This window comes from Carassius carassius, chromosome 18 (assembly GCF_963082965.1).
Source record: "Carassius carassius chromosome 18, fCarCar2.1, whole genome shotgun sequence".
NCBI lineage: Eukaryota > Metazoa > Chordata > Actinopteri > Cypriniformes > Cyprinidae > Carassius > Carassius carassius.
This window is the reverse complement of record NC_081772.1, coordinates 28042476-28070222: the sequence shown is the minus strand read 5'-3', so window position 1 is coordinate 28070222 and position 27747 is coordinate 28042476. Positions and strand designations below refer to the sequence as shown.

The window sequence follows — 27747 nt, the reverse complement described above, 5'->3', positions numbered from 1 at the left end:
TCCTGAGGTCAGAGTTGGCTCGGCAGCCCAAGATGAATGGGGTGAGTGAACCGCACTGCAGGTGACAGCTGACAGATGCCTGAATGGAAAAGCCCCTAATTGGATGAGGTGGGTGGGCCACAGGTCAAGCGGGATTATGTCTGAGCATCAGATAATCAGATTATTCCAGAAACAGTTCTTGCTTTTTTAACTACTTCGCCGTAATCTGTCACACAATGTCATGCCTTTACACCAAGACTTACCTTAGCAGTTTTAGTATTGCTTGTCTTGCACTCTGCTCTGCGTTTCTTATTTTTGCATTCGCGGTTTTGTCTTCTGTGAGACACCAAAAGTCAGTTTTAATTTCCAGTTTCCTTAATTTCCATTTTCAGGTCTCAGTACTTGGTTCCAAGGTCTCAGGGATCATAATGGCTTTCCCTGCTTCTGATGGATATTTCCAGGAAAAGGGATTGAGAAACTGAAGACTTGTGCTGTCTTCATACAGCAAGGGGTTAGATGTAAGACTTGAAGTCAGAATGTCTTTGAAATGTGGGCATCTCTTCACACTCTTCTTCCTTATTGTGTCCGTCGCAGGAATTCAAGGTAACAAAGTCAGCTTTTATCACAAGATGTTGATGAGAACAGAAATTTTGGTCTAAAATTGTAAATGGCGGATTTCTACAGTGCAATCTTACAGCCTTAAATGAGGCAGCTCTTTTGGACATATATTGTGATGAGTAGTGTAACCTATTGAAGAGATATGAAATGAGTGTACACACCAATATGTTGTGTAGAAAGGAAACAAAATTTTGCTTTTATATTAACATATAATTGTGTTTTTTATGTTAATAAACGAGTTTCAAATATAGCCAATATAAGTGGAGAAAATTACCATAAATGTGAAAGAATAGATCATGAGGGCACCATTGGCTTTTTCCAACAAATTCCAAAAACGTTTTTTTTTTTAACAAATTGTTGGCAAAAATGGCGCCAAATTACTATAATTTCTCCAAAATGAAAAAAGGTATAGATGTATAGATTATAAATTTATATAGAATGTAAATTTGCTTGCTCTTTTCACCAAAACACGTTTAAAGACCTTCATGAGTGAAGAAACAAATCTGTTATCGTTACGTAATATCCCAGTGGTGGCAAAAGACTGTGTGACCAATCGCAAGGCCATGGGGGGTTTGAGAGCTGAGAAATATCAACCTCATTTTAGCAGAAACATGACAAATTACCATAAAAGTTACTAACCTTTTATTTTTGACTAATTCATTTTTTGTTGCTGTTTTCACAGACCGAAGCAGTCTAAATCCATCGGAGACCCTTCAAACTATCAGCCTGCCAAACCCCCCAAAGCAGAATTCAGGGATGAGGACTAGATTTGAAATGGAAAAGCATCGCATCAAGAGGTCAGACTTCTTCCACTCAGAGGTGAAAGTATGTCCACAGGAGACAGTGAGGGAAGTCATAGCAAGCCACCAAACATACTACACACTGAGAGGTAACTCATAAAACATGTCAAAGAAATATCTTCTCTGTTATATTCATTTAAATGCATCAATGGTTCTGTTTAGTGCAGTGACTCTGAAAGCTGTCCTCGAAAATTTTATATGTCTTCGTAATCAATCATACCTGATTCAAATTTTTTTTCAAGTGTGTTGAACCCCGTCAAATGCTTTATTGTGTATAAATAAATAAGCAGTTATAAAATAGATCCGTGAGACGTGTGTTCAGATTTAGAGAAATATGCCCAGGCAGTTGAAAGAAAGTCAAAGTCAAAGTCACCTTTATTTATATAGCGCTTTAAACAAAATACATTGCGTCAAAGCAACTGAACAACATTCATTAGGAAAACAGTGTCAATAATGCAAAAATGATAGTTAAAGGCAGTTCATCATTGGATTCAGTTATGTCATCTCTGTTCAGTTAAATAGTGTCTGTGCATTTAATCTGTAATCTACATATCAGAGAATAAACAGGTATAATTAGTCAAACTTTATTTATGAAATATGAATTAATTCATGAAAAACCTCTGTTTTATTTCATTGCAATTTAGCAATACAGAAAAAAATATATGTTTACAACATAATGGATGCAGAAAGATTTTAATGTATGCTGTAAAACTTCTCATCTGAACACTTATTTATTGACCTTGTCAGTTTGCCAGGAAGCTGTTTGGGAGGCTTTCCGGATCTTTCTGGACAGAATTCCCAGCAGCTCAGAGTACCAGCAATGGGTCCACAAATGCCAGCATGACTCTATGTGCATCTCAGATCTCGCCATGAATTTCAGCAATTCACAGGAACACATAGACATGGTCTACAGGGTAAACTAATCAACAATTCACACAATACTGTACATTCAAAATAGGTTGATTAATATATGTTAATTATCTGTTTGACTTAATAAAATCAGTTAATGTAAATGTTGCTATTTTTAGGTTACCTTTTTAGGTTTCTTTTTCTTTTTTTTAAGTGTGTCTATGTCTATGGGTGATTGTTAAATAGGAGCTCAGCAAAATTCAAATTCTGAATTTTTTAGTCAGATGGCCAAAAATGAAAGGAATTGTTCACTCCAAAATGAAAATTTGATGTAAATGTAGTCACCCTCAGCTCCTCCAAGATGTAGAGGAGTTTGTTTCATCATCAGAACTAATTTTGAGAAATGTAGCATTGCATCTCTTGCTCACCAGCAGGTTTCTCTGCAGTGAATGGGTGCCGTCAGAATGAGAGTCCAAACAGCTGATAAAAACACCACAATGATCCACAAGTAATCCACACCTCTCCAGTCCATCAATTAACATCTGTATGTTTGTTATTAACAAAAGCTCTTTGTTTTTGCAATTATCAAATCCATCAAGTCATTTTTGTAATCCACAGAACTCCAGTCCATCAGTTAACATCTTGTGAAGTGAAACTCTACATGTTTGAATGCAACAAATCCAACATTAATGCAAACTGGACAAAATATTGGTCTATAACTCCACCAGAGGAAAAGTCCATCTCCTTGTTGTTCTCTCACATCAAAATCCACCAATTTATTTAGATCAGTTTTGGAAGGATTTCACTTGTAAATGGTATCGTCCGTGCAGATTTATCTCCTGATTCAGATGGCCACTTCTTCAGAGGAAAAATAAATATTATAGATAGAATGCTCATATTTTAGCAGGAAAAATGTCTTAATGATGGATTTGTTAATTGCAACACACAGCTTTTTGCTTCACCAGACTTTAATTGGATTTCTTGTGGATTATTGTGGTGTTTTTATCAGCTGTGTGGACTCTCATTCTGACGGCACCCATTCACTGTAGATGATCCATTGCTCAGCAAGTGGTTTCTCCAGATCTGTTGCTGTTGTATAAAGCGCTATAGAAATAAAGGTGACTGTTCTGATGAAGAAAGAATCTCATTTACATTTTGGATGGCCTGAAGGTGAGTGCATTTTAATTTTTTTGGTTCATTCAACTATTCCTTTAAATGTTTAAGTCAAATTTGATTTGTAATGTGTTTGCTTTTCCTTTATAGAGGGTGAATATGAATAGTGACAAATTAAAACGGTGAGACTGCACTTGGAATCATGACTATTATTTCATATTCTGTAAACTTCTTCAAATCGTCTATAGCAAAAATAATGAACCATGATTACTTTAATATCATGATACATATTCATTTTAAATTTATAGAAACATAACTGAAGAGCCAACAGATGATGGAGCACAAGGAATGAAAGGTATAGTTAAATTGTTTTTGGTACTCAGTGAGAAGTTCTCATCAAGTTTAACTAACCTCAGTCTCTGTTGTTCAGGTTCAGAGGAAGTCCAGATTGAAGCAACAGTAGAAGTATTTGTTCCCCCAGATCAATCTACTACTGTCAGCACTACGCCAGATGTCTCTACTGCCTCACAGGTCTGGAGCACAATGTACATAACATACTTTATATACACTTTATATAAATTTACTGTAAAAACTGGCAGCAGTTGTTGATAGAAATGTATTTTTAAAATATAGTGACAACTTGCTTACAGTACAAGCAGCCTTTGCTCTGCTGTCAATTTAGGTCATCAATAAGTCTTGGCTTTAGCTTAACATAGAAGTAAGATAGTTCAGATCTGCAAAATATATTGTGCATTATTCACCTCGTCTACAGCTATTAGGTGTACAGTTTCATAGTCCATCAGAGCTATGTGCAGGTACAGCAACTGCAACATCCACACCATTTGTTTTTTGTTTCTTATTTTAGTGTTTTCATGAATTCTTCAGTTAAAATGTTTGAAATAAAATATTGGTCACACTTTATTTTAAGGGTCAATTCTCGCTATTAACAAACCATCAACTATGACTTTTGCACCAATAAAGTCCTAATTTGCTGCTTATTAATAAGTCAAGTCACCTTTATTTAAGTCAAGTTATTTATATAGCACAATATACAATTCTGATTGTGTCAAAGCAGCTTTACAGAGTCAAACATGAAAGTTGTTTTTCAATGATGCAAGAAGAATATAACAGTAAGTCAGTTTATTGATGATTCAGTGATGTCATCATCCAGCACTCCACCAATAGTGTCTGTGCAATCAGTCAAGCATCCCCAGTTAAGCAAGCCAAAGGAACCACAACTCCATTGGTGAGAGAAATGGAGAAAAAACCTTAGGAGAAATCACGCTCAGTCGAGGGGCCAGTTCTTCTCTGGCCAGACAAAACCAGCACCAGCATGGTTTAATTACAGGCTGCAACACGGGTACAGAGGTCTTGTCTGGTTTTGTGGTCTTGTACCAATGGTCGTCGAGGTGATGAGGTCTTCACTGGGGATCTGTCTCTGGGGCTCATCTTGTTGTCCTGGTCTCCGCTGGCATTCAGGTCTGTAGAGGTCATCTCTAGGTGCTGATCCACAATCTGAGCTGGATATGGACTGGGTCTAGGTGGCTTTGGTGACCTTGGATTAAGAAAGAAACAGACTAATATTAGCGTAGATGCCATTCTTCTTATGATGTACGAGCACATCAGATGTTATAGGAAGTGTTCCTGGTTCCGGTTGACCTAATTAATGCAGCCAAACAATCCAAATTATACAAATGTGATAGTTTGTTATGTATAAGCCAGGTTAAAGAGATGGTTATTTGATCTAGATTTGAGTGTGTCTGCCACCTGAACAGTGTTAGATTATTCCAGAGTTTGGACACTAAATAGGAAAAGGATCTGCCTCCTGCAGTTGATTTTGATATTCTAGGTATTATCAAATGGCCAGAGTTTTGAGAGTGCAGCGGACGTGAAGGACTATAATGTGATATGAGCTCACTCAAGTACTGAGGAGCTAAACCATTCAGGGCTTTATAAGTAATTAGCAAGATTTAAAAATGTATTCGTTGTTCAATAGAGCCAGTGCAGAATTGACAGAACGGGCTGATATGGTCATACTTCCTGGTTCTAGTAAGAACTCCAGCTTCTGCATTTTGGACTAGCTGTAGATTGCTTATTAAGCACACAGAACAACAACCCAATAAAGCATTACAATAATCTAACCTTGAGGTCATGAACGCATGAATTTACGTTTCTACATTTGACATTGACACCATTGGTCGTGTAATTTAAATATATTTTTGAGATGGAAAAATGCAGTTTTATAAATGCTGCAAACATGGTTTTCAAAGAAAAGATTGCTATCAAATAGCACGCCTTGGTTCCTAACTGCTGACAAGGAATTTAAAGGATAGTTTACCCAAAAATGTAAAGGTGATGTTTATCTGCTTACCCCCAGGGCATCCAAGAAGACTTTGTTTCTTCAGTCGGACACAAACTGAGATTTTTAACTCAAAGCGTTGCAGTCTGTCAGTCATATAATGGAAGTGAATGGGAATCACAGCTTTGAGAGTAAAAAAAAACACACACAAACAAAACCAAATTAAACCCTGTGGCTCGAAACAGAACCATATATACAGATCCCACATAGCAACATTGTGTCGGCCCAGATCCGGCCCACATCTGGCACCCGTGGAAAGATGATCTGGCCCACATGTAGCGTGGAATGATGGCACTTGGGCGGACCACTTCTGTTTGCCAGATTTGAGCCACAAGCAGGCCATAGCAATGCCACATGTCAGCCAAGAGTAAAGAAATTAACCAGAACTGGACCTTAAATGAGCCACAAAATCTGTTTATATATTAAATATGAATTTCAGCCTTAAAAAAGCCTGTTAACAAACAGAATCACTGAAATAAAGAAAATAACAGAGAAAGAGATAAGCAGAAACACAAGAACTACAACTGACTTCAGCCACAACCTTAGATGAAATCAATTGAAGATAAAAGAAGACATTAAATCTCTGGAGATCTCACCAGAGGAGGATTAAACAACTCCACAAACTGCATTAACAGCTTCAATTATTACTGGACATCTACAGAAGTTTTATTGAGAATTAAGAAAGGTTTAACTCTAATGTGTGTCACCATAACAGTGATTAGCGTTTCCATTAGTTGGACTCCTAACTCTTATTTTATCTTTAGTCTTTTTTGGCTGCTGTGACAGTGTGTTTGTTAAACGCATTTGCGGCATCAAAGAAAGCTAAAGAGAATTGAGGTCAGGTGATGGCGGTTATCTGTTGATGATTTTATAATCCTCATGAAACAGGCTGATTTGCTAATTTTTTTTAAAATCTAACAATTGTTTCATTATATATTCACATCACAAACCATGTGTTTCTCCAACATGAGGTCAAGCAATATTACAACAATCAGTTAGAAGTTTTTAACGATTATAAAGAATTCAATCTATGATGCCACACACAGACATCAACAATCAGCACACAGAAACACAGGGTTTGTAATATGAATGTATTACTGGAACAACATAATTGTTCAATTAAAAAAAACATCAATGAACCAGTGTACTTCATGACGATTAAAAAACCATCAACAGATAACAGCCGACACTTGATATCATGTCACTCTAGCTTTCTTTGAAGCTGCAAATGTGTTTAACAAACACACTGTCACAGTGGCCAAAAAAGAAAAACTATATAATAAGAGTTAAGAGCCCAACTAATGGAAACACTAATCACTGTTATGGTGAAACACATTAGAGTTAAACCTCTGTTAATTCTCAATAAAAAACTTTTGTAGATGTCTAACATAAATAAAGTCAATCTGGTTAGTAATAAGAGAAGCTGGTAAAGCTGTTTGTGGAGTAGTTTAATCCTCCTATGCTGAGATCTTGAGAGATTTCATGTCTTCTTTTATCTTCAGTTGATTTCATCTAAGGTTGTGGCTGAAGTCAGTTGTAGTTCTTGTGTTTCTGCTCTTCTGTTCTCTTCTTTCCTTCAGTGATTCTGCTTGTAAACAGGCTTATTAAGGCTGAAATTACTTCATATTTAATACACACAATTTTGTGGCTCAGATAAGGTCCAGTTCTGGTTAATTTCTTTACTCTAGGCTGACATGTGGCATTGCTATGGCCTGCTTGTGGCTCAGTTCTGGCAAACAGTAGCAGTCCGCCCAAGTGCCATCATTCCACGCTACATGTGGGCCAGATCATCTTTCCATGGGTGCCAGATGTGGGCCGGATCTGGGCCGACACAATGTTGCTATCTGGGATGCATCTCAATAAATTAGAATGTCGTGGAAAAGTTCATTTATTTCAGTAATTACACTCAAATTGTGAAACTCATGTATTTAATAAATTCAGTGCACACAAACTAATGTAGTTTAAGTCTTTGGTTCTTTTAATTGTGATGATTTTGGCTATGTGCTTCATAAGTAATAATAAACAGCCAATATGTCAATAATAGGCATGCTAATAAGCAACTAGTTAATAGTGTAAATTGGTTGCTCTACTAAAGTGTTACTAAAATATTTAACCCATAAAGTTGTTTAAACGTTTTGGGGAATTATGCAAGTTAAACATTTTTGCAGTGATTATTTAATAGCTCTTGTAAAACATTTGCAGGAGTTGGATCTTCACAATGTGGTTCCTGAGCAGCCAGTACATCAGGTCATCGAGTTCAGCATTACACTGATGGACTATGGATATCAGGAGATACTGAGAGACACTGATTCACCTCTGTATCATGACCTGTCACACCATCTTCAAGATCAGGTTTGTGAAAATAATAAACGATGATCCAGATTTCAGTGTTTTTGAAGAAACTGTGCACATAATATCATTTTCTGCTGATTTACTTTGATAAATATACAGTATTTAGACCAGTAAATTATAAATAAACACAGAAGAAATGCACAATTATATTATATTAAGCAATATGACAATTACTGTATATTATTTACTCAAAGAAGTGATGACTATTCCATCACTGGGTGCTTTAATAAACACATGTAAGCTTAAATTAGACATAGTATTAAGTTGATGTGATAATCAACATGAAGGTAATGTTTGCAACTTAAATGTTTTATTTAAATCAATAAATATAATTTTTTTTATAGAATTTCAACTTCCTACCATGCATGTATTTAAGTTACATGTCCCTTGAATTTCTTTTTAAAGTGCAGGAGGCTCAGATTATTCAACACTGTTGTAGGAAACTTCACATGTTCTGTGAATCTGTTGGAGATTCTGTTCTGTCTTGATGTTGACAGTAATTGTGCCATCTAGCAGTACTTATTAATACATTTGCCCATACATATATAATGGGCAACATTAGAGGTTAAACTGCATGCTTGTTTGTTTGTTACAGATGCAACATGCTTTTGCTGATCTACCTGGATTCATGGATGTCCGAGTGTTAAGAATTAGGTAGGTGTACTCATTTATCATGACTTTCATTATAACAGCAGTTATCAGCTGTTTACCTGAGCAGTGAATTACTGCTGTGAAAATAATAATTTACATTCACACTGACATACAAACCCATTTGTGTTTGTATTCTGCTTCTCTACCATTATGCTACTATTCAGTCTGTGCATGACTGATTTCTTGTTGCATATGATTTTTATTTTTTTCTGTTTCCTTTTCTACATGCAAGTGAGGCAGAAGCACCTAAAGGGTAAAAGTTACATTTGTGTGTAATGTATTTATATATGTGTGGAGTCTTTGTGTTCATCACCTTTAGTTTCTATTGTTTGGAGCGACTGATACATGAATAAATAAAAATGCACATTGCAATTATTTATCCAGAGCTGGAGGACTCTCTGCAGTCTACGCAGCTGTTTTTGAGACTACTGTACCTACCATTGCTGATGTAAATCTGGACATCGACACGGTTGTTTCATCTACAGGACAAAGTCTAAAGGATATGATAGTTAAAGCACTGAGCAAAAAGGCATCACTTCTTGATCTTAATTCACTGACATTTGAGACAGGTAAATGTATAAAAATGTATAATATAAATTAATATAATAAGTAGTATAGTAATGCATAAAACATGTATTTATGTTTACAGTCTATTCAAAATAAAATCTTGTCTGATTACCATGTACAAGGTCTTCACATAGTATTTAATATTTGTGTACACTTTTTCTTGCTTCAGGCAAAGACCAGTCTTCAACCAGAATGCCTGTCCCTGAGGTTTCTGAAGACATTATAACTGAGGTGACTAATGCTATATAATTAAGCAAGTAGGAACAAGAGACCATTCTATGTTGCCAATATAGTCATGACTGAAGGAACGCAGCTCACAGAGAAATGCCTGTGATGCTTTCCAAATTGACATGTAGCACAGCTTTATTGCTTTAAAAATGGTTACCAAATGAAAAAAAAAAATAAGGACACAACCTTTAATGAAAATATTAAAAGTTAGGGTTAAAAGAGTTAGGGTTAACATAACATCTTTAAATGCAATAACATAATTATACACCTGTTAATTTGCAGTCCTTTGATGAAGATGTATATGGTGACCTCAGTTTTCCAACAAAAGGACCAAAGATTGAAGTTCATATTTCATCTGGTAGCGATGAGGATGTTTTGGAGACCTTTATAGACCCAACTTTGGACACAGACAGCACCACAACAACAAAATCAGAATCAAAAACAATTGAACCTGAGAGTGATGCAGTCATTATACACCAGATTGAAACTATTAAAGGGGAAACTGGTGAACTCATAACAGAAAATCTTCAAGTTCCACCAGTAGAGGGAGACGGTAAACCAGTTGTTATTGCTGATAAAGAAAACAGTTTGTCTTCAACATCTTCATCTGAAACTTCAGTATTACCAAGTGAAGAACAGCAGAGAAACCTACAGAAACCTACAGAGAATCCTACAGCAGATAGTGACTTAAAATTAAACACTATACCAGAAGATGACATCCTATTTAAACCAGTAACCACTGTCAACATTTTGTTCACCACTGCAACAACCGTTAGTCCTAGGTCTGAACAACCGAAGTTGGCTGTCACAACCGACTTTAGCATCACCCTGCAACCTTCAACTGAACCAATTGATCCAATAACTGAAGTGACAGATTCTAATGAGATTCCAGAGGTGCCTCAACCAGTGGATCCTGGAATAGTAGTAAAGGAAGAAGATGAAGTGGTGATGGCTGAACCAGACGAAGAGACTAAGACTGAAGTTAATTTATCCAATGTAAAGTTTGTGACAACAGAGACTGTAGAAGTAGCTGGACCTGAGAATGATACAGATGTGACTGAAGATCCTGTTGCATTAGAAGATCAGGTATTACGACCTGAAGAAGTGACAATAGTAACAGAAACTGCTGAGTATGGCACATTAGAGCCTGTAGGAACGGTTGTGCTACCAGAACCAGAGGATAAGACTGGAAAATTAACTCAACAGGATGAAGTAGCAGAACCTGAGGAAAAGGTTATAGAGCCAGAACCAGAGGTCATTATAGAATCAAAAGATGTTCAGGAACATAAATCTGATGAGGAGATTAAAGTGAAACATGAGGATGATGTTCAGGCAACCAAGAAGCCGGGAACGGAGACCGTACAACCTAAGGATGAAGAGGGTGAGGTGATGGAACCTGAAAGAGAAGCTGATGAATCAGAACCTGCTGATGTTGTAGAATATGAAGGCAGCATCAAAACTGAACAGGCTGCTGTGGATATCACAAGTCAAGTTCCCAAAACTACTGAAGGTTCAGCCAAACCTCCTGCAGAGATGATTAAGATTAAACCACCAGAGATTTCTGTAACAGAAACTTACCTTGTGGGGAATATTGACTATTACCAGCCAGAAGAAGGTCATAATTTGCCTTTTGTGCCAGTTGACAGTGTTCAACTAGGCATAGACACTGGTAACCCTGAACATGTGGAAGACTTTTGGGTTGAGGACCAAGTCTCCAAACCTGAGGTTATTGAGGGAGTTCTCGAGATACCAGATCTGGTTACAGAGGAAACCACCACAGAACCAGATGTGGATATTGTTTTCCCTACTATATCAACGGCCTCAGAATCTCTACCTGAAAAGATCACAGAATCAGCTTTGGAGAGAGATAAGGACCTACCATCTGTTGTGGGAGATACTGAGGAGCCACAGCTCACACAGATGGGTAAGAGAGCTCTGCTATGTGTGTTTCTCAATAATGTGTTTGGTCAAAGAGATTCTTAGAATTAACATTGACAATGTTCACAAAATAAGATTTAGCTATCATCTGAAACACTGAACTATTTTGGACTTTTATAAGCTATCTTTAATGATTTCCCAGAGGAAGACACTCTGACAGAAGATCTCCTTAAGGAACAAGAAGAGACTGCTTCACAATCCATGGAGACACTTGCAACTGATCTACCTTTGACAACTACACCTGCAGACCTTGACCTATTTGAAGTAGTCCTAAAAGATGTATCAGTCGTTACACCAACATCTTTGGAAAAGGATTATGATTCACCAACTGAAAAAGTACAATCAACTGTTGTCCAGGACTTACCATCTACTATTGGAGATACTAAGGAGCCACAGCTCACACAGATGGGTAAGATGTGTTTCTCAATACAAATGTAGGACTATCTTTGAAACTGTTAACAATATATCCATGTTTTTTTAGCTATCTTCTAAAACATGGACATACAGTCATGGTCAGAATTGTTGGTACCCTTGGTAAATATGATCAAATGATCAAAGGCTATGAAAATAAATCTGCATTGTTAATCCTATTAATATTTTATTTTAAAAATGTACAAAAATCTAAGATTTCATTGGAGAAAACAAATTTAAAAGGGGGGGGGGGGGGTCTTATTATTAAATAAATGTTTTTCTCTAATACATGGTACCCTTTTATTCTTCTATAATGAGTTTGGAGAAGAGCTAAAACGAGATCAGAGAGCATTCCTTCATCCAGAATCACTTCAGGTTCTTCAGATTTCCAGCTACATGTTGGTGCTTCTCCTCTTCAGTTCACTCCACTCTTTTCCTATAGGGATCGGGTCAGGTCAGGGAACTGGAATGGCCATAGCAGAAGCTTGGTTTTGTGCCCAGTGACCCATTTACGTTTTAATTTTGATGTTTGTTTTGGGATCATTGCCCTGTTGTAAGATCCAACCTAAGATTTCTAGCATGGACAGTCAGTTTAAAAAAAATTATCTGTTGTTATTTAAAAAAAAATCCATGATGCCACATATCTAAAAAAAGATGTCCAGGACCTCTGGCAGAAAAATACTGAGACAACATTTAAGATACAGCAGCATATTTAATTGTACACATGGGGTTCTTTTTCAATCCTGTGTTCACCAAATCTTTCTTAAGTGTTTGCTGCTATTCTGCAGCTGCATTCCTTGGAGAGCCTTTAGCCACTCAAACTCTCCTCCTCGCCGTGCATTAGGACGATGCAGACACATGTCCTCTTCCAGGAAGATTTGTAACATCTTTAGTTGATTGGAAATTCTTAATTATTGCCCTGATATGGAAATTAGGATTTTCTCTCTTTTCCATATCTCTTTTCTTAAAGTCACTTTTTAATTTGTTAAGCTCAATTATCTTTTGCTGCACATCTGAACTACATTCTTTGTTTTTTTCTTATTGTGAAGGATGATTAAAGGAATTTGGCCTTTGTTTTCCCTCCTATTTATATTTCTGTGAAACAGGAAGCAATGGCTGGATAATTGCGTGTTCGTAATCACCCTGGTGTGTGCAAAAGTGTAAATATGAATGTGAATTTACTTCAGAGTAGAATCTGAAGATTAACCTTAGAGTACCGTTAATTGTGGCCAATGTGTTTTACAGAAAAAATAAAAATTAATAATGAGATTTCCCCCCATTTTAAAATCTTATTCTTCAATAAAAGGTTAAATTTTGGTAATATTTTTTTAAATAAAAGATCAAAAGGATTAACAAATCAGATGTATTTGCACAGCTTTTTAAATTTTTTTTAAATCAAATTTACAAAGGGTGCCAACAATTCTGACCACAACGAATGTATAGTCCCAATCACAGATCTGAATACAGAACCCTACATGCTATCTGATTTAAAACTGGTACTGGAGTTGAGGCAGAAAAACAGGCAAAAAGAAAATAAGACACCCAAATGTAGAGAGTGTAAAAGTCTTCCTCATCTATTGGGGATAACAGAATTAAGATTATTGCAGAACAGTCATATTGATCCAGAAAATTAAACTATTTCAGTTTGCAACTATTTTACATCTTCAAATGTAATTCATAAGCTTTCATTAATGATTTTCCAGAAGAAGACACTCTGACAGAAGGTGCCCTTTTAAAACAAGAAGAAGCGACTACATCACTACCCATGAAGACACCTGCACCTAAGACAACTACACCTGCAGATCTTGAACTGTTTGAATTAGTCCTAACAGATGTATCAGTCATTACGCCAACATTTTTGGAAAAGGATTATGATTCGCCAACTGAAACCATACAATGGACTGTTGGCAAGGATGTAAATTTTACAAAGACAGAAATGGACAAAGTGCTGAATCTGGGAACTGAGGAAGTAGTCCTAACAGATGTATCAGTCATTACTCCAACATCTTTGGAAAAGGATTATGATTCAACAACTCAAAAAGTACAATCGACTGTCGTCCAGGACATTGTATTTGAGTCAGAAAATGACAAAGTGCCGAATGTGGAAACTGAAGACCCATTTATTAATTTAAAAGACTTAGACCATATAGATGTAGTAAGTACTGAGACCATTGATCTCTTGAGTTATGATAATGGATACTCTTTTCCAAATGAAGGATATCCCTTAGAAACAACAAGAGCGCCAGCACTGAAGTATTTCACAACTCCTTCAATGACCACAGCTAGCAAAGGCAAAGAATTAGTTGTGTTTTTCAGTTTGCGTGTCACAAACGTGATGTTCTCTGAAGATCTTTTCAATAAGAGCTCCGCAGAATACAGATCACTGGAAAACACATTTGTTGAACTGGTGAGTGCAGCTATTTCAACTGCTGATTGTCTTATTATTATCTTAATCTGAGGATTCTTCATTAACAGTGGCATATTACAGTGTAAGAGAACTTGGTTGAGTCACTTCACAATAATCTACAGTAGCATATTGCAGCTTCATCGTAATGCATATTGCATACTTTACACAACTGTATCAGACAGTTTATTCTATGCAGAGTGATAGTATTCAGTGCTTAGATTCTTTCTACTATTGTCCAGTGGATTTGAAATGGTGTTTTTGTCTCTTCTGTGCACAGCTACTGCCATATCTACAGTCTAACCTAACAGGCTTTAAGAAGTTAGAGATCCTAAACTTCAGAAACGGAAGTGTGGTGGTCAATAGCAAGGCAAAGTTTGCCAAGTCTGTGCCGTACAACATTACTCAGGCTGTCCAGGATGTCTTAGAAGAGTTTTGTGATGCTGCAGCCCAGCATTTGGACATAAAGATTGACAGCCATTCCCTAGACATAGAACCAGGTAAGAGTCTTTCCTGTTAAGAGCTTTGCAAGCATCATACATCAGTATGCTGGCCATTTTTGTCTTGGAAGCAGAAACATGGGCAGAATTTCTCACATAAGCTCATGAATTGCTGCTACAAGAGAGATGAGTCTAATTTCTTCTTTCATGTTAGCTGATCAAGGTGACCCTTGCAAGTTTCTTGCCTGCAACGAGTTTTCCAAGTGTGTGGTGAACCTCTGGACAAAGGAAGCACAATGTTTATGTGAGCCAGGCTACGTGACGGTGGATGGACTCCCATGTCAGAGCCTCTGTGTGGTCCAGCCGGACTTCTGTCTCCATGGAGGAGAGTGTGAGATTGTACCAGGGCATGGTGCCGCTTGCAGGTACCCCAGAGAACAATCACACATGATTCCACAATCTAAATTCAATTCAATTAAATGGAATTGAATAAAATGCTTGTCTCTAATGTGAGATCTAGGATTTTATTTTTTCGGGACTGTATGTTGGCAAACTTCTGCCAGTACTCCAGTATTTTTGGTAGCATTTTTTTTTTTGATAATTTATTTAAAAGATTTTAAGAAATGACTTTGCTCTTTAGAAATATGTAAACATATGGATGTTTTTGTGTAGTTCTGATGGATCTCTTTAAGAATAATCCTCCACTGTACATGTTCTAATTGTCTCTCTCGACCCTTTTAGATGCCCTGTAGGTAAATTCTGGCATTTTATCGGGGAGAGATGTGCAGAGCTGGTCTCCGTGACACTAGACCCCTTTCTTTCCCTAGTGTGCCTCGTGGGGGTGCTCAGCTCTCTTTATGCCATCATTTCTCTCATGTTATCTATGTGCAGGAAATGTGTACGGAGCAGAAAGACACTAACTCTAGTGTAAGCGGTCTTTTTTTGTCAGTTTTTCTGAAATTTTTGCGGTCAGATAATTTGTTGTATCATCAAAGATAACATACTCGGTTACTAAACGTAACCTTGGTTCTCTCTAGAAGAGCGAACGAGTACTGCGTCTTAGCTTAAGACGCTAAGGGAAAAGTCTCTTTTCACGAAATACTGAAGCAAAAAATTATCCTTAATTTTGTATTTTTGTAAAGCGCATTTGTAGCAGTACACAGCCATAGGCGAGACGGCTCGTTCGCTCATTGGCTTGTTCTGCGGCAACTGCACAGCCTATCGAGCGCAGGTTGATGCAACATCAGACCAATAAGGGCACTTCGCGCCCTTCTTGCCACTTCCCGCCGAAACGGGTGTGGCCCAACCTATAAAAGGAGCTCGAAAAGGCTGACTCACCTGATTTATTTCATCGCCGAAGCGAACCAGAGTGAATCGTACGCACGGCAGAGAACGCAGTACTCGTTCGCTCTTCTAGAGAGAACCGAGGTTACGTTTAGTAACCGAGTACGTTCTCTTACGAGAGCTCTCTCGTACTGCGTCTTAGCTTAAGACGCTACGGGAACCCAATGTAAAACGCTGTGCGCGCAGGGATCACACCAATAAACCTGAAGCAACGCCCAGGATTTACAGTGCACACTCACCTGAGGGACTCACAGAGAGTCCAGGACAGAAAGGGGGAAAGCCCTCCGTCCCATATCTAGCAGCATCCGTAGATGCAGCAATATGATATCACACAGCCGAGGCAAGGCCTGACCAATGTGGCAATGCGGGTCTTACGCAATACTGCCCATATAACAGTCGGCAGCGCATAGCGCTCGTGAACTCAGAATTCCCCTCAGGGCCCTGATTCGACTATACCGACAGCAGCCTTGCTTGCAAGGCGGGAACCTCCAGGTTATAGAACCTGATAAATGTAGACGGCGAGGCCCAACCTGCCGCCATACATATATCCTGCAAGGAGATCCCAGTAGACCACGCCCACGACGAGGCGACGCCTCTTGTGGAGTGTGCTCTGACGCCCAACGGGCACTGAAGGCCCCTGGAAGCGTAAGCTAACGCTATGGCGTCAACTATCCATCTGGATAGAGTCTGTCTTGAAACAGCCATTCCCTTGGAACGTCCACCGAACGAGACAAACAGCTGCTCCGTCGGCCGAAAGGCAGCAGAGCGAGACACATAAGCTCTTAAAACCCTGACAGGGCAAAGAAGACTCGAGTCTCTATCCTCTCCTGACACCGGCAGGGCAGACAGGGCAATAACCTGAGCCCGAAACGGTGTGTTGAGGGATTTCGGCACATAACTGTGCCTAGGTTTGAGTATGACCCTTGAGTCATTGGGCCCAAACTCCGAGCACGACTGGCTCACCGAGAGTGCGTGCAAATCACCCACACGCTTCACCGAAGCGAGAGCCAACAAGAATACTGTCTTGAACGACAGATGCTGAAGGCTAACCGATTGGATAGGCTCAAAAGGGGGACCCTTCAAGGCCTCCAAAACCGCCGCGAGGTCCCACATAGGGACTGACGGAGGTCTGGGAGGATTCAGCCTCCTAGCTCCTCTGAGGAACCGGATGACTAAATCATTCCTTCCTATTAACTGACCGAGCGCCGTTTCAGAAAACACCGCGATGGCCGCCACATAAACTTTGAGCGTGGATGGGGCTCTGCCCTTATCCAACAGCTCCTGTAGGAAGGAGAGGACCTCCGTCACCTCACAACTAAGGGGTGAATAACCTCGAGCTGTGCACCAGCTGGAGAACACCGACCACTTCGAGGCATACAGACGTCGTGTCGACGGAGCTCTAGCCTGAGTGATGGTATTTAGCACTCCCACTCTGCGAGATCAGCGGGTAACCATTGAGCGCCCACACATTGAGGGACCACAACTCCGGTTGAGGGTGCCAAATCGAGCCCCTGGCCTGCGAGAGGAGGTCCCTCCTCAACGGTACCGGCCACGGGGCGATATCTGCTAACTGCATCAAATCTGGGAACCATGGTTGGTTCATCCAAAGAGGTGCTACAAGCAGTATTGAACATCTCGTTTCTCTCACCCGTTCCATCACCTGCGGAAGGAGGGAGACGGGAGGGAAAGCATAAAGCGGGCAGCACGGCCATTCCCGTGACAGCGCGCTTTCGTTCTTGGAAAAGAACGCAGGGCAGTGAGCGTTTTCATGGGGCGGGCAGAGGTCCACCTCCGCCCTGCCAAATCTCTCCCACAACAGCCGGACTGTTTGCGGGTGTAGAGACCATTCGCCCGTAGGAACATTGCCTCTGGACAGCCTGTCTGGACCCAGATTCTGTAGCTCAGGCACATGCACTGCCCTCAGCGAACGCACGTTGCGCTGAGCCCAAACCAGGAGGCGTTCCGCTAGCCTGTACAGGTTTCAGGACCCGAGACCGCCCTGGCGATTTATGTAGGACACCACAGACATGTTGTCCGAACAGACTAAGACGTGGTGATCCTTGATTTGGGGACAAAAGCGCATCAGCGCGTTCTCCACTGCCAGCATTTCTAGACAGTTGATATGATGGAGCTTTTCCCGTTCTGACCATAGGCCAAAGGACGGTCTGCCCTCGAGAAGCGCTCCCCATCCCGAAGTGGAGGTGTCCGTCGACACCATCTTCACATTCGGGGAAGTCCCCAGGCTTACACCTGATCGGTACCAGCCGTTCGCTGTCCAAGGTGCCAGAGCTGTGACACAGCTCTGATTGACCTTGAGATGCAGCCGGCCAGACGCCCACGCTCTGCGCGGCACCCGCGTCTTCAGCCAGAACTGCAGGGGGCGCATGCGGAGCAGGCCCAGCTGCAGAGCCGGAGATGCTGAGGCCATGAGGCCCAGCCCAGCATCTTCTGACAGTGTTTGAGCGACACGGTCGCGCCGCAGCGGAAAGAACTCGCTGCGCGCTGAATGCCCATCACGTGCTGTGGTGACAGCCGCGCCGTCATGGAACACGAGTTCAGAACTATACCCAGAAACAGAATCGTCTGACTGGGATTGAGCGAACTCTTCGCCCAATTGACACTGAGGCCGAGCTTCTCGATGTGATCGAGTAAAACGGCCCTGTGGTCCACGAGCTCCGCTCGTGATCGGGCCAGAACCAGCCAGTCGTCCAAATAATCCAGCACTCGCATGCCTCTGAGTCTGAGAGGAGCGAGCGCTGCATCCATGCACCTCGTAAACGTATAAGGAGCCACGGAGGACTGTAAACTGGTATGCCTGGCCCTCGAAGGCGAATCTCAAATATCGCCTGTGGTTTGACGCTATCTGTATTTGAAAATACGCGTCCCTCAGATCTATTGACATGAACCAGTCCCCTCTGCGAATCTGCGCGAGGAGTTTCCTGGTCGTAAGCATTTTGAAACTGCGTTTCATCAATGCCTTGTTCAGCTGTCTTAGATCCAGTATGGGCCTGAGACCCCCGTCTCTCTTGGGCACCAGAAAGTATCTGCTGTACAGCCCCCCCTCGCTTTGAGCTTGAGACACAGGCTCTACAGCCCCTTTGCTCAACAGTTTTGATATTTCGGCCCGAAGTATGTGTGCTACTTCTGTTTTGACCGTAATTTCGACGCGCGCTGAAAAGTGCAGAGGGCGTCGAAAAAAACTGTAGCGAGTAGCCTCTCTTTATAATGCCTAGCACCCAATCCGAAACCCCTGGAAGCGCTGACCATGCATCTGCATGAATGGCTAAGGGCTGGATGCGAAGCGCACTCTGTTGACTGGGCAACGGCGGCGCTCGGGTGTGCTGCGCATTTGAGGCGGGGAGCGCGCTGATCACAGCGGGCAGATCGCTCCTCCTCGAACCTGTCCCGGCGCTTAACCGACTGGAGAAGGCTGAGCAGGCCCCGTGGGACTCGATATGTCTGCGAGTAACTGTGGGCTGCATATGTGCACATTTACCACTTTCAACTCGCTGTCTGCCTGTGCAGAGCGTACGTGCACGGGCCTCGTTTTTACAGAAGCCACGCGCCGTATGTGACATAGTGTATGTGGGCACTGGGGAGTGGGCACGTTTACTATGCGGCGCGCTCGACCGATCTGTGTCGATCTTATGTGCGGAAGCCCTGTGTGCAGGGCTGTGCTTACATGTGGAGATGGGCACTGAGGAGTGGGCATCGTCACTGCATTTATAGCACCATCGGCCGTGGCCGGACGAGCGTGCACGGGTTTTGTTTTTACAGAAACCACATGACGCGTGTGACATAGTGATTGTGGGCACTGAGGAGCGGGCACGTCTACTATGCTTTTATGGGCGCGCTTAGTAAGCACGCTTACTATGCAGTGTGCGCGATCGACTTGAGTCGCTTTTATGGGCGCAGGCCCTGTGTGCAGGGCTGTGCTTATATGTGGAGATGGGCACTGAGCAGTGGGCATCGTCACTACATTTATAGCACCATCGGCCGTGGCCGGGACACCAGAAATGACACCTTTTTCGGGAAATATCTAGGTAGCCGTGATAACGGTCTTTGTGTGCAGGCAAGCGGGCAACCGTACAGGCTTGCGCATTGCAAAAGACGCTGAAACAGTCACAATCTCTGGAACTGAAACAGCGGCGCGCTTAGGTGAGAGCACGGCCACAGCGGAACTCGTACACCGGCGCTTCGATGAAGCAGCCATCGTGTGTAGTGCAGACGCAGCGTCATGCAGCATGCATAGATGGCTTTCCTAGGATGGCTTCGGGGCTCCCGGCCTCACCGTAATCCTCTGCCGCGGTCCCCGCGGCGCGGGGCGACGGCCGGTAGAGCGAGAACGGGGGTCTCGAGCTGCGTTGCTGAAGCTGTTGTGATAACGGCTTTTGTGTGCAGGCAAGCGGGCAACTGTGCAGGCTTGCGCGTTGCAGAAAACGCTGAGACAGTCACAATTCCTGGAACTGAAACAGCGGCGCGCTTGGGTGAGAGCTCGGCCACATCGGAACTCGTACACCTGCGCTTCGATGAAGCAGCCATCGCGAGTAGTGCAGCCGCAGCGTCACACAGCAGGCTTTAGATGGCAACACCGCTTTTGCCACCGTCCAGCAGAGGGCAGACAAAGGTGCGTCGCTATCGCCTGTTCCACCGGCGGAAGTGACTGGTAGTTCCTGTTTTTTAGCATCATCAGTGTGGAGAATGCTAGTGAGACAGACGAAAGCGATGCAGGGGGGGGGGCGGTGAAGCAGGGCGAACCGGCGAGCTCGGTTGAGCTGAAGACGGTTCCGGAATCCGCTGGAAGCGATGCTTTTACGGCGCTTCAGCGCAGCAGAGAATGCAGGCTCAGAGAAAAAGGCCAGACGAGTCCTCAGAGTCACCATGGCAACAGCTCGCAGTGGGGGCATCCGCCGTCAGCGAGCGCTGAATGATCTTCACCCAGGCAGGAGACACAGATGACGTACCGGTCTCCCTCGCTGAGTGGGGCTCTGACGAGCCGCAGGAAGGCATCTTAAAAAAGACGCGAGCTCTTTTACGAGTGTGTGTCGCAGGGCGAACACACACACACACATAAAGAACAGCTGGATATAACAGAATTGAAAGAATATAGGCGCCGGATAGCGCAGCAGAAACGGTAGTGGAAGGCGGCGATGCCAGCAGCTTCAGAATGGCTCGTCCTGCTGATATGCTTTCTCAGACGGCGCTTGCTTCCTCCGTGATCCAGCGATGCGTGAGCTTCGCTGAAGAGATGAAAAATCAGGTGAGTCAGCCTTTTCGAGCTCCTTTTATAGGTTGGGCCACACCCGTTTCGGTGGGAAGTGGCAAGAAGGGCACGAAGCACCCTTATTGGTCTGATGTTGCATCAACCTGCGCTCGATAGGCTGTGCAGTTGCCGCAGAACAAGCCAATGAGCGAACGAGCCGTCTCGCCTATGGCTGTGTACTGCTGCAAATGCGCTTTACAAAAATACAAAATTAAGGATAATTTTTTGCTTCAGTATTTCGTGAAAAGAGACTTTTCCCGTAGCGTCTTAAGCTAAGACGCAGTACGAGAGAGCTCTCGTAAGAGAACAAAGACAAGACATATACAGTTATATGTCTCTGAAATGCTGCCTAGTCAAAGATTATATATATATATATATATATATATATATTAGAGACATTTAACTGTATATGTCTTGTCTTGTCTTTGCTATCTTATGGTCTTCATTAACGCAGTTTTTTTTATTATTATGAAAGTCCGTTGCTCACATGGGCACAACTATCCAGTGTTAGAGGTGTGTGCAGCAAAAACATTTGGCGCCCCCCCCCCCCCCCCCCCCCCCCCCCCCAAACCCACTTCTAAATAAATACGTATGCTGGACATCATCATGTTTGGGCTTGAAATAAGAAATGTTTATTTTATTGTATATCAGACATCCACTGTAAGCCTACCATAATTATATGCTATGATATGTACACACTAGGGATGGGACGATAACCGGTTTTATCGATAACCGTGATAAAATGTGCTGAAGGTTAGTAATATCGTTTAAAAATGAATTATCATTAAAACCGTGTTTGATTATCGCGGTTTTAATAACTCACTATTAAATCATGTCCAGCCAGCAACAGTCTGACGCAAGCGCAGCGCACAATGTTTTTTTTGTTTTTTTTCGAGAAGGAATGGCGAAAGTCAGTGACTTTTCTATGCTTTTCTATGCTTCTACACTTTTCATTGTAAGGAAGGCAATGCCACAGAATTTAATCTTTCTTTAAATTAAGTGCATAGAGTTGCTTGTTTTATTAGTTGTTTGTTGATTATTAAATATAAAACTTGCTGAAATGTTTTCAGTGTGAGCATCAACTATTTTTGAACACTTTCATCTCGTTTCAACAAAACCGTGATAATATTGATAATCGTGATAATTTTAGTCACTATAATCTTGATATTAAATTTTCATACCGTCCCATCCCTAGTACACACACACACACACACACACTCACTGATCTATATATAACTGAACCGTGCTCTGGCCCACCTCTTCCAACCGATCCAGGGACTATTTATATATATATATATAAGATTAATCGTTTATCGGTTAATTGTCGATAAGAGATTGATCGATTAAGGCTGTCGATGGTCAGTTAACTGATTTAATGTTGGGCTGCGTGCGGCTCGTGCGGCTGTGAGTGACGGAGACCGTATATCATTAATTTACAATGTACAAATTAAGCTTTTAATGTGATTTAAACTTTAAAAGTAAATTAAAATAAAAACAACACAAAAGTTATTCAACATGAAAAGCAATAGAAATGTAGTAACTAAGTCATTTCATCAGATAACTGCTCTTTGCAGGGCTGCAGGACAGATAGACTATTCATTCCTACAACTTATTATTCACTGGCTTTGAATATATATTTAGACAAATCATGTGTCACAGGAGGGGACGCTCCCGATCAAATTATTAAGGCTAAGCATCAGCATTCACAAACTACTGTCCACTGTTATTTTTAACAGAAAAGAATGCAACGTGCTCGTAATCATGACTTCATAAATGGGAAATTGGAAGTTCCCGAAAGCACGTGAAGACAGCAGAGAAGCATTCTCGCTCAACACAGTAGAGTGAATCATTTCGTAAACACTGTGGTTTATTATTTTGAGTCGTATGGGACGCGGTAACACACGGCCCTCTCACAATATATTGCTTTATACATCTATCGCTTTTAAAGCTCAGATATATTCACGCAATCATGCAGCACGTATCAGATCTGCGCTCCGGCGTGGTTACTGACTGATCTATATATAACACACACACACGTTTGTTTTTGTAAAAAATGGGTTCATCCCATAGGCGTAATGGTTTTTATACTGTACAAACTGTTGTCACAGTGTCTGGGTTGTGTTCCCTGGGTTTCCACTAGGTGTCCTCCTTTCCCACGGTGTCTGGCACTTTAATTACTGTCTGTTCCCTTATTTGGTCACCTTCCTCCTTGTTTGAGTTTATTGATTGTTCCCCACCTGTCTCCAGTTCCCTCATTACCTTCTTTGTATTTATACCCGGTCTGTCTGAGTATGTGTCATGGAGTCCTTGTCTAATGTTATCCGTAGTCTCGATCTTCCCTTGTGTTCTGTCTGTTTCTCGTTTTTGGATACTCTGGTTTTGACCCTGCCTGGACTGTTTAATCTCATACCTGCATTTGGATCTCTCCTCGTTTCCTGTATCACCGTACGTGACAGAAGGACTCCGTCAATACGAGATCCAGCGGTATGTCGATGAATGTTTCCTCCCCAGCCACCGAGCGAGAGAGAAGCAATCGGTTTGAGGGATCCCGCCTGGTCGTGTTTCGCGGGACCAGGGGAGGTCGCCGAGGAGGAGGCGGGCGAGAGGACGCTCAACATCGCTCTCCACCATGGCCCCCCTTCGGCTCGGGGCTCATGTGGGAGGGACCAGAGCTGCCGTCTCACCATGGCGGATGGAGAAAGCCAGCGCCACTGCCCATGATGGCCGCAGGTCCAGCGCCACAGCACAAGATGGGCGCCAACCCAGCGCCGCTGCGGTGCATGGCCACCAACCCCACATCACGAGGCAAGATGGAAGCCAGCCTCAGTGCCCCGAGGCAATATGGCCACCAGCCCAGTGCCACAGCACAAGATGGGCGCCAACCCAGCGCCGCTGCGGTGCATGGCCACCAACCCCACATCACGAGGCAAGATGGAAGCCAGCCTCAGTGCCCCGAGGCAATATGGCCACCAGCCCAGCGCCACAGCACAAGATGGCCGCCAACCCAGCGCCACGAGGCAATATGGACGCCAGCACAACGCCACAGCACAAAGTGGTCACCAGTCCAGCGCCACGGTGCAAGATGGCTGCCAGCTCAGCGTCAACGCCCAAGATGGCCGCTGACACATTTCTCACAACCCAGCGCCGCTGCACAGGATGACAGTCACAGCGAACTCTCCATAGTCGAGTCAGGTTCCAGTGAACTCTCCAGAGTCGAGTCAGGTTCCAGTGAACTCTCCAGAGTCGAGTCAGGTTCCAGTGAACTCTCCAGAGTCGAGTCAGGTTCCAGTGAACTCTCCAGAGTCGAGTCAGGTTCCAGTGAACTCTCCAGAGTCGAGTCAGGTTCCAGTGAACTCTCCAGAGTCGAGTCAGGTCCCAGTGGACTCTCCAGAGCCGAGTCAGGTCCCACTGAACTCGCCAGAGTCGAGTCAGGTCCCACTGAACTCGCCAGAGTCGAGTCAGGTCCCAGTGAACTCGCCAGAGTCGAGTCAGGTTCCAGTGAACTCGCCAGAGTCAGAGCTAGTCACCGATGACCCTCCAGAGTCAGGGCTAGTCCCCGCTGACCCTCCAGAGTCAGGGCTAGGTACCATGGACTTTCCAGAGACAAGGCTGGTCACCGTTGACCTTTCAGAGTCAAGTCAAGTCATTGGTGATTTTCAAGGACTGTGTCAAGTCACTGGTGATCTTCAAGAACAGAATCAAGTCACTGGTGATTTTCAAGGACTGAGTCAAGTCACCAATGATCTCCACGAGCAGGTTCAGGCCAGCACAGATCTTCTGGAGTCCAGTAAAAACACCAGAGGATTACCAGAGCTTCGTCGTTCCGCTGGTCCGGCCGCGCGGAGGCCTGATCCGCCCTGGAGGGCTTCTGCCTTGGCCACACGGCTGTGGTGGCCTTCTGCTCCGCCCTGGGGGACTCCTGCATCGACCACACGGCTGTTGTGGTCTTCTGCTCCGCCCTGGGGAGCGTTCGCCCTGACCACACGGTTGAGGTGGTCTTCTGCTCCCCCCTGGAGGGTTTCTGCCTTGACCACAGGGGGTGGGGTGGTCTTCCGCTCCGCCCTGGAGGAATCTGGCTTCGACCACAAGGACGTGGTGGTCTTCTGCCCCGCCCTGGAGGACTCTGGCCTCGACCACAAGGACGTGGTGGTCTTCGGCTCCGCCCTGGGGGCTTCATGTTGTTGTTGCTGGTTGTTTTTGTGTTTACTCCTGTCCCTGTTTCCCTCTGTTGGTCTGGCCCTCCGTCCCTCCCCCTGAACCTCCTCCGGTCCTCCTCCCTCCTGGTCTTCCTGTTTTGTGTTTACATTCTGGTGCCTGTTCCCCATGTTTTTCTTTTCTGGCCCTCCATCCCTCCCCCTGAGCCTCCACCTGTCCGCCTCCCTCCTGGTCTCTGTTTTGTGTCTGTCTTGGAGCGTCTGGGAGCCGCTCCATAGAGGGGGGGGGGGTACTGTCACAGTGTCTGGGTTGTGTTACCTGGGTTTCCACTAGGTGTCCTCCTTTCCCACGGTGTCTGGCACTTTAATTACTGTCTGTTCCCTTATTTGGTCACCTTCCTCGTTTGAGTTTATTGATTGTTGCCCACCTGTCTCCAGTTCCCTCATTACCTTCTTTGTATTTATACCCGGTCTGTCTGAGTATGTGTCACGGAGTCCTTGTCTAATGTTATCCGTAGTATCGATCTTCCCTTGTGTTCTGTCTGTTTCTCGTTGTTTGGATACTCTGGTTTTGACCCTGCCTGGACTGTTTACCCCTTGGATTTGCCCTTTAATAAAATCTCATACCTGCATTTGGATCTCTTCTCGTTTTCTGTATCACCGTACGTGACAACTGTATATTCTATGGCCCTACACCAACCCTACACCTAACCCTAACCCTCACAGGAAACTTTGTGCATTTTTACTTTCTCAAAAAAACTCATTCTGAATGATTTATAAGCGTTTTGAAAAATGGGGACATGGGTTATGTCTTCATAAGTCACCCTCTCCTTGTAATACCTGTGTCATACCCATGTCATTATACAGAGTTGTGTCCTGATATGACACAAAAACAAGAGCACACACACACACACACACACACACACACACACTGATCTATATATAACACACACACTCTCACACACACTCCCACTCACTGATCTATATATAACACACACACACACACTCACTGATCTATATAACACACACACACACACACACACACACAGATCTCTATATAACTGACCCGTGCTCTGGCCCACCTCTTCCATCCGAGCCAGAGACTGCTGAACAGAGTGATTACGCTAGTCAAACGAACCAGGCTTTGGGGGTTAAGATTGCCTAGTGTGAGCAGAGCCTAATTATTCTCCCACACACATGCGTCTCTACCCACCCACCAAGTGTTGTCCCACGCCACACTCTGCTGTGATGGGACTTTAATAGGAAGATGCCTGTTATAATGTTAAGATCGAGGCTCTGCTCTCTGAGCATAACTTGTTTTACTATAACTATAAAATAGTTTCTATAAAAAAGTTCATGTCCTGGCAGTGACAAATAGCTTGTTTTACATTTAATTTAATTACATTGTTATATGTTAAGATTTACAATAAATATTTTAACTGCTATGTAAAAGAAATAATCTTTCTTAGCATAACTATTCACAGTGAATTAGAAATATGGCACCATCATGACATTATTTACCAAATTGGTTTTGCATAAAAGGCCTCAAATCTTTACTTGCTTCCCTGTCTATTCTTCACGTCATTCTGTTCTACGCACACTTATGAATACTTTTTAACTCTCTTTAGAGATATCTCATTCTTCATTTTCATTCTCTGCCTTAATCTTTATTTTTTTATTTTTGAGTTTACAGTCATCTAGAGCCCCGTCTATGCCCTTAAATGGTCTATTTTCTCTGCTTGGTGTCTAAACTTCGGCAGAGAACCCCCTACATCCGATCTGTCAGAGGTGTTGACAGTGCTACAAGAGCTGCTGGCTAAGGGACACTCCCTATCGACTCTCAACCTCTATCTGGTGGCTATAGCAGCCTCTCATGCCCCTATTGTGGGCCAATCGGTGGGCAGAAACAGTGCAGTTATCCAGTTATATAAGGGTTGCCAGAAGGCTGAATCCAACTTGTCCTCCTACCGTCCCTTCATGGGATCTCCCCACTGTGCTGAGGGCCCTGAAGGGGCATGTTCTAAAACAAAGTCTGTTTTGTACTTAAAAAAAAAACCTATTGTCTTTTTTTACAGAAATTGTGATGCATCACACACCTGTGAATTTAGCCTTGGGATATGACGTTTTTTGTTTCAGGTGATATTGATGTCTTTTAAAATCTAGGCTTCATATTGTTGTATGTGCTGTCCTGTTTTCTAGAGGCAGAGCTCAGACCACCATACCAGGCCTGACGAGATAATCACAGAAGATTTACACATTATAATCACTGTCACTTAG

The 27747-nt window shown here is 42.8% G+C and overlaps 1 protein-coding gene across 3 annotated transcripts; it reads left to right on the top strand.

The window, feature by feature from the left end:
- The first annotated feature begins 217 nt into the window (after positions 1–217).
- Positions 218–27747, top strand: LOC132092772 (interphotoreceptor matrix proteoglycan 1). Of its 3 annotated transcripts, none has more exons than XM_059499159.1 (18): positions 218–582; positions 1280–1486; positions 2145–2311; positions 3510–3541; positions 3668–3714; positions 3790–3890; positions 7921–8070; positions 8666–8724; positions 8954–8974; positions 9106–9290; positions 9458–9519; positions 9799–11440; positions 11597–11863; positions 13572–14272; positions 14550–14769; positions 14924–15134; positions 15451–15636; positions 27670–27747. In XM_059499159.1, exons 1-18 carry the CDS (start codon positions 516–518, stop codon positions 27707–27709), a joined length of 4365 nt encoding a protein of 1454 aa, XP_059355142.1. In that variant the 5' UTR covers positions 218–515; the 3' UTR covers positions 27710–27747. The 3 variants fall into 3 exon arrangements, with proteins under 3 accessions (XP_059355142.1, XP_059355141.1, XP_059355143.1); XM_059499158.1 differs by having other exon boundaries at positions 13569–14272; XM_059499160.1 differs by lacking the exon at positions 15451–15636 and having other exon boundaries at positions 13569–14272.